Source organism: Andrographis paniculata, unplaced genomic scaffold (assembly GCF_009805555.1).
Source record: "Andrographis paniculata isolate CXL003 unplaced genomic scaffold, ASM980555v1 Contig270END, whole genome shotgun sequence".
In the NCBI taxonomy this organism is placed as follows: Eukaryota; Viridiplantae; Streptophyta; class Magnoliopsida; order Lamiales; family Acanthaceae; genus Andrographis; species Andrographis paniculata.
In genome coordinates this window covers 5,001-12,500 of record NW_026137558.1, presented here as the reverse complement: position 1 = coordinate 12,500, position 7,500 = coordinate 5,001, and the positions used below count along the sequence as shown (strand labels likewise).

At 45.7% G+C, this 7,500-nt stretch overlaps 2 protein-coding genes and 2 pseudogenes across 2 annotated transcripts; 1 reads left to right on the top strand and 3 right to left on the bottom strand.

The window, feature by feature from the left end:
* Positions 1 to 1,355, bottom strand: part of LOC127246204 (uncharacterized) — a 10,397-nt pseudogene extending 9,042 nt beyond the window's left edge.
* A 1,133-nt stretch (positions 1,356 to 2,488) lies between these two features.
* Positions 2,489 to 4,558, bottom strand: LOC127246202 (uncharacterized). The gene has a single exon (XM_051267451.1). It carries the CDS (start codon positions 4,548 to 4,550, stop codon positions 2,583 to 2,585), a length of 1,968 nt encoding a protein of 655 aa, XP_051123408.1. The 5' UTR covers positions 4,551 to 4,558; the 3' UTR covers positions 2,489 to 2,582.
* A 244-nt stretch (positions 4,559 to 4,802) lies between these two features.
* On the top strand, positions 4,803 to 5,524 carry LOC127246203 (uncharacterized). Its single transcript, XM_051267452.1, is given in 6 exon segments — positions 4,803 to 4,918; positions 4,920 to 4,953; positions 5,022 to 5,142; positions 5,145 to 5,290; positions 5,293 to 5,360; positions 5,362 to 5,524. Coding segments are annotated over 6 exon segments (648 nt in total).
* A 367-nt stretch (positions 5,525 to 5,891) lies between these two features.
* LOC127246198 (uncharacterized tatC-like protein ymf16) overlaps positions 5,892 to 7,500 on the bottom strand; it is a 1,851-nt pseudogene continuing 242 nt past the window's right edge.

Here is a 7,500-nt window from a genome sequence, read left to right as displayed (position 1 = left end):
CAGCTCTTGCTTAGTCATTGGACTATATCTCCATTTGAGGGAAACTTTCTAAACACTACTGCATTTCGGAATTCATCCTTTCCTTCGCCCGATTCTCTCCCTCGTCCTAACGGTTCCTCATCTCTCATGTGGATTTGATTTGGCGACTGCTCTATCTAATCTATAGTTAGGGAATGAGCTGACGACCATGCGTCACCCGTGGGTCTGCTTTTAGAATGGCCTACTTAGCGCCTTTAGTTTTCCATTAAGGCGGTGGTTTACCTTTAGGTTTGTTGCCTTTCCCTTTGCAACTTCCTGGGCGTTCATACTTACTTCTGTAGTCTTTCTCGCTTCCGAGGAAATCAGAAAGTCATGAAATGTTCACTTATTCCCCTGTTTCCGTCTCTTTATTACCAGCAAAACTCACGGGGACGGTTGGCTCCGTACCGGCTGAGGGCATTAGCACTCGACTGATAGGGATTCCAAGCTAATCTATCCGAGGCCATCAATGTATCTCTTGTCTCGGATTCAGTCTGATTTTCCGGATCCTAGGCTTTCCACCCGGTTGAGAGATGCGATGAGCCAAGCGCGTGCAGTTGGGGGACATGGGATTTGACCCGGAACAACGGAGGGGTGAGCTTGCAGAAATTGAGGCGCCAGGATCAGACGATCGATCTAGTGGCATTGTTTTATCGTCTTCGTCTTCCAAAAATTCTGTAATTGAAAAAAATGATGGTATGTTCCTATTCAGGTATAATATAAGCATAAGGAATTTGATCCGTTTGGTTAATACAACACCGACCATATTGGTCTACACTAATACATTGATCCCCACCCGCCATAATGATGGGTGCGCTATGTCTACAAGCACGTTCTGCGGTAAACGCATGAAAGTTGCATTCATGCAAAATCTGAACTAGTTCATTATAAGGTTCATTGCGTAGATTAGAAATAGGTATAATTATTTCACTACAAAAGCGTACATATTGAAAATGAGGCATCCTTTCTTCAATCTTTTTATCAATATCGTCAATCATTATATTGAACAGAACATCGGAAATATATTTCACAGGAGGAATACCAGTAGATAGACTCATCAATTTAATCTCCTTACCAGATTCATCTTCTTTATAAAGACTTGCATGAATATAACCTGATAACAATTTCACAGCATAATCATGATTATGAAGAAGTGGGGCAACCTTATGAAGAAGTCGAGATCTGGTCGTAGAAGAGCCCTGTGCTTTTACTTGACTTGATTTTGATTTTAGCTCTTTTGAAGCTTTTGAATCAGCTGTGAAGTCTCTTTGCAGTCCGTAAAGTGGAATTTGACCTATGTCCCCCTCAAATGTAAGCTCGTTCCTCACTCGTGCCATACGTGGGGTTATTCAATGAGCGAAGAACAATAAGGGCCAGCCGGACTCTACCTGCCGGGCCTGTGTATTCGGGAACCTCCGGGGAAATACAGTTATAAGTGCGAATAAGTGCGAACAGGCTCATCACTCTAATGTCTCGCCCAGGTCGAAAGGGTTCTAAGCCTTTTCCCCTTCCTTAGCTACTGACGACAGAATGGTTGGCACATTATTAAGAATTCCAGGTGATATGAACGATACGCTAGTTCGGGTCTTGAAAATCCTTTATTCAATGTCCAGAGAGTGACTCTTTCCTGCTTCCGATGGCAACTGGCTTGGAAGTGGACTTGATTGATTGTCTTCCCCATATGAGACGAGGGGAATCTTCGGTAGGAGTATCTAAGAGATGTTCTAAGAGACTATTAAGAGCCACAATCACAGGGATATATTACCTGAGGATGGTTACTACAGATCCCTTCTATATATATATATTTATAGCTACCTTTAAAAGAAATCCTATATCGGGAGAAATTAGGGCTGCTGGTTTTAAGCACAATGGAGCAGGGGACAACATAGACCATAGACCGAAAAAGAGTAGAAGAAGAAGAGAAGTAAGAACAACGAAGCGAGTGTCTCTCATGTAAGAATATTGTAAGGCTTCCCCAAGGCAAAAAGAATTCTAGAAGTTTCTCTGATACTTAAAACACCTGATAGACCTGGAGCTGGCAATCGCAGCAAGGGAGTGCGTTGCCTTCTTCAGATGGAAATGATCTCTGGGAAGATTGGTGTGGCTCGTCAAGTAAAAATCTCCTTTCCCAACTGCTTTATCGAGCCTGCTCTCCAGGATCCTAATTCCATCCTCAGGCTATGACTCACTTCGTCCCTCACTAAGATCTGTCGTATATAATAGGAATAGATTCAGTCTGGACAGCTGTTTAAAGAAAGGGATCCGTCTTCCTTCCATTCTTCGGAGCACCTAGCAAGGCCAGTGAAATGAGTCAATTTGGATTGTTTGTTTTGTTTGTTTTTATTTTAATAGGAAGAGTGATTTCGTAAATGCGAGGTACCGGGGGGCTTCCAGGCCGACGGAAATACAAGTCATGAACGATAGCGAAGCCAAGCCGGATAGGCTTTTTTATGTCGAAAGCCCCAAACTTTCTATCTTATAACAGACAACTAACGCAAGCCTACTCAACTAATTTCATAAGTCAAGGCCTGTTCGCATCGCAAACTAATAGAAAAAAACAACTACTAGACGTCACTATACGTTGAGTGCTCCTTGTTGTTCGGATCTTGACCGGATCCGAGCTTCCCAAGCTCTATGCTGTTGGGGAATTCTGCAAGGGTCTTACCGCCTTCTTGATTGACTCTATTTGAGTCTTTGGAGTACTTTGGGATTATATTCCGCGCCGAGGATTTGTGCTTGTGGGCCGGGGTGAATATTGCAGACCAGCGGATCAGGTGGTCGACAATTGTTCGGACTTGGTAAAGGTTGTCGCGGCACCTGTAGTAGGACAGAGGACTTATCGCGATGCCCGCGGACCAATTTACGATGTCTCCGTCGCTGACGTTCGTCAAGCAGGCGACGTGGATTGGCCAGGGTCTTCTTCGGCTAATGAGACCTCGATCCCGAAGCCTTCGGAGTATCTTTTTGATAGGCGCCTCCATTTGTATGGGGAATTCGCTGCTGATAGATCTCGCCCAGTGCCCCCCTCCTTCCCCCGCCGCCTTCCGACCCGCGGGAGTATACAATGAGAACTTCCGGGCATGAGTGCTCGATCGTGAGACTGCCTGTTGAACGTCCGATGGCACCTTGCTCCGACCTGAGCTATGCAACATATAGATCCCCCTTGATCCTTGCCGGATGTGCTTGACGGTCCCCCATAATACGCTCACTTGGGGACTTCTTACTCCAGCTGTTCCAAGAGTCTCCGCTAGTTGAACCGCGTCCAGTAGACTCCCTGTTCCGCTCATCCCCTTTGTCAGCTCTTTGATCGGGATACTATTACCGAGGTTCCTAAACTTTCCATGGATGGCCGAGCGTAGGTGGCAAGCAGTTATATGGATACGGTGCTTTACCCGTAGACGCTTCTCCAGCTCTCGCAAGAATTGTATGGGAGTCGTCCTCGGAGGGACTTCCCGAATGACCGTACCGAGGAATTCTACCGTACTCCGTGCAGCTAGTGTTGTTGATCCTGCAGAGTCTACCCAAAGGTTCAGGCCGGATTGTAGAAAGTGGTTGATACATTTTTGTATTTCTATGATAAGCTCTACGGCACCCACGATTCCCAGTAGTAAGTAGTCGGCATATCGCGCGTAACAAATCCTTATGTTGGAATGGGTTTTTAAGGGGGCCAGCTTACGGGCCAGGCCTCTCTCTGACCTGATAACTAGTATCGCCTCCCCGCCCAGCTCTATCAGCAGGCCCTTTCTTTTGCAAGACTTAAAAAACTCTCTCATGGCCCAATTATTATTACAGCGTTCTCTACCATAGAATTCGGCCTTCGGGGTCAACCCGGCGGCTTCTATGAGGAAGGCGGCGCAAAGGAGGCTCGAGGGTTTGTTAAGGAAGGCGGCAAGGGCCGACGAAGGGGGGAAAACGAAAGGCCTTTTCTGGTCCCCCCTGAGCCGGGGGGTGCTTGTGGGGGGGGTGTGCCACGACGAAACAAGGGAATTCAAGGCCGCTTTGCGTTGGATGCTCTTTACCCTCCCCACAATGATGGCTCTGTTGTCTTGGGGAGCGTTGAAGCTTGCTTCTTCTCCAGAGTTATCTTGGTCATCAATACGACCTGTCCTTAATAGAACCGATCGAATTCTCTGAACAATCGGAATTTCGTACTTCTGCCGGATCCTCCCTATGTCCTGATCGAGCTTGTGTAGGTAGATGTTGCCTGGTAGGACCGATAGTAATACACTGTGTGGGACGGAGTAAGGGCCCTTCTCACCTCCTACGAGTCGTCCGGCGGAAAAGACTTTTTGAATGGAGTAAAAGAACTTGGGATCGTCGATCTCTTCCTTAAAGATTGAGATGAGTCGATGTCGGTCGATGGTGTGAAAAGACTTCCTGATGTCGAATTCCAAAAACCAGCGAGAGGTTCCCCACTCTTCTTTGATCCGTCTTAGGACCGAGTGGCAGCCTCGACCCGAGCGGAAGTGCGATGTGTCTGGAAACTCGGGATCGTAAATGGATTCGAGTACCATTCTGATCGCCTCTTTCATGATCCTTTCTATAGGTAGAACTCCTGTGAGCGGTCTAAACTTCGATCCTTATTTCTTTCTGAATATTGTAAAGTAAAGGTACGCAAAGCCCGTTTTTTGCTCCCTCTATTGATAGATCAAGGGCCCTCCTGCCGTCGTTTCAGTGACTCATAGGGTTTCCCTCAGCTCAGTCTTTTTGGTTCTTGAGAATGGTCGCCACCTCCCAGGACCGGAATGATTATCCCTGCCCGATGGGTCTACATCCATCCCTGAATGTCGTCGGGTACTGTTAACTTCCCCGCCATTCTTGTAACTGTCACCTGTAATCCGCGCAGGTGTGTCCGCACCCCCCTGAGTGGACGAGAAAGAAAGGATTTCTCGGAGCAACCAGACCCAGGAGTCAACTTTCCCGTATGAGCATTCGGTACATGTATCAGTCCGTGGAAGAGTTCAAGGGTCACCACTACGGAGGATCTCCCCCCCTAATCTTAGATAGGTCGTCTGAGGGTTCGCCGCGGTTCATTGCTGTGCTTACACACTAGGCTACCCTTTTCCGAAAGCTCCGCGGGACCACCTACCACTAGTCTTCGGCCGGAGGGGTTTATTGCACAAAAACGCCGGGACGCGGGCGGACGAAAAGGGAAGCCCAACGAATGTCAGATGCAAAGCCCCGCACCTCATTAAGATCATATTGGCATACTCTCCCAAAAAAAAAAGAGCAGACCCCATTGAAGACGAGAGTGAGGTACAACAAGGTTGTTAAAACTTCCACCGCCCTTCTCACGGAGCCGTACGTGGACGTTACCGCTCATACAGCTCCCAGCCTGCAAGCAGTTAGCCTTCCTCTACAAGGAATGGAAGTGTGGATGAATCGACATCAAATAGAGGAATTCTTTTTTGACTTTTGTCAAACAAAGGGCAATGAAGGAACGAAGTTGTCACTCGATCGAAAGGATATAAGACATAACGAAATCTTAGCTTCGTTGACTTTCTGAGGTATAACCTTCGCCACGACATTAGTGGCTTAGCTCTTCGCGCTTCCCGCAGGATAGAGAGAGAGTCAAGGGGGGGCGGTACGGAAGATTGGTCCGCGGAGAAAAGCTGAGTTTTTCGGTTCGCTCCCCCTATGTGGTCGGCCTTCTTACCAGTCTGCCTCCTTTCTCTTGATGGAATATTGATATACCCGAGCGTAAGCTTTGCTTTCGTTCTTCACCGGCGCTCTTAGGATGTATCACTCATCCCGCTCCTAAGGTAAGGAGTCTTCTGTGTGTTATAATCTTTACGGGAATGAATCGCATATGTTGGTTGAGAATTGCTCTGGAATTCATTGATAATGACTTTGCCAGGTTCTAGGGGGCTACTCTTATTTTTTGTCGATCGAGCCGCTCTCCCGGGTATTAATCACTCGTCCAGCCCTCTGAACGAACTTGTACAATCGATGCCACAAAGATAGCCAACTCTATTATCAAAGAAATAAGGAAACGGGCGACAATTTGCACCAGATATCCGGAGGTGTGGAAAGAGCAGCTGTGAGAAGCGGAAAAACCATCAAAAAACGACGATTGTTCGTGGAAGTTTCTACAGAAAGACCCCTTGGTTCTAGCAAACGGATCACAATTACAGGTACCTGGGAGCATACCGATGGAATGAACGAAATACGAACAGTTAACATAATATGGTCATAGATCTTAGGTTGTAACTTGATCATGAGCGAATTTGTTGATGTTTCACCCATGAAGTATGGAAAGTGCCAAACATTGGGAACTACCCGGGGAAGAGTTAGGAACAGGAACAAGGAGAAGCGAGAACCACTTAAATGGAGGAATCGATTGTATTTCCTCCTTTGTTCCCCATAGCAACTGGGGATCAAAAAGCACCAAATTTGATGACTTATTAAGGGAAAAACGAAGTAAGAGCATGCTATTGAAGACGTTGCAACATATGTCGGGAAGGCCTCCGTTGATTGTGTACGAACAAAATACGAGTCCAAAGGCAGGGTAAGAAAGGGTTTAGCTAATAGAGATATTAAGTCTTCCGGGAACCAGTAACGCGTAAACCATGTCAAACCAAGACCAACCAATATCCGAACGGAACGGATTCGAACTTCTCCTAGAATAGTTTCCGGTGCGAAATGAAATTCATAGGATATATATGAAAAATTCAAAGGAGAAATAGAAAGATTTGATAGGATTCTATTCATTTTAGTAATAAACAAATAGGATTGGTTATGTATCACAATTTCATCACTACACTGAAGGCTTTTTTGTAAATAGATTGAGTTGATAGCTTGATACCCAAACAACAACATGATTGTGATCCTCATTGTGTACATAATTCGTGTTAGGATCTACCAAAGAACGAAGTTGGTATCGGGCATATAACAAAAGAGTTTCCATTTATATCAGTCATAAAAAAAGAATCTAACGCTCATGCTATTTGAAAGAGTTTTCAACATGGAGTGGAAACTCCATAACGTGCAAAAAGAGTAACTGATCTATGAATATCATCCTAATTCAGGTCTTCTTCCGCACAACAATGGATAAATTCAACCCTTACCTTGACCAGTTTGTAGTTGAAAACCTCGGTGACATAATCGTTTATAGTCACTCACTGGAGGTTTGGAACCCTGAGTATAGTGTTCGGGGTGTAGCAGGAAAGAAGCTGTACATGAAACGGTGCTCAGACGAAAGTGCTATTTCTTGGTCATTGGATCAGAAAGGGTGTGGGTATATCCTTTGTTATTTCATTCCTAAAGGCAGGGTTTTATGACAACTGGAATTTCTTAGTGAATTCACGGAGGAATATACTCTATCACTAAAGAGAATTTCGAGAGCAGGTCCTCGTCCTCAGGTAGGGTAGCCACGGGAAGTCTTCGCCCATTACCCTGTGATTAGACAAATCCATTATGGTGACATATTCGAAAGTGATTTCTCTTTCTATTCAACTATAGACAACTATAGATAGGAAGGAT

What these genes read in the sequence shown, in the direction of transcription:
- LOC127246202 (XM_051267451.1), bottom strand. Translation starts at nt 4,550, where the DNA reads ATGAAAGAGGCGATCAGAATGGTACTCGAATCCATTTACGATCCCGAG.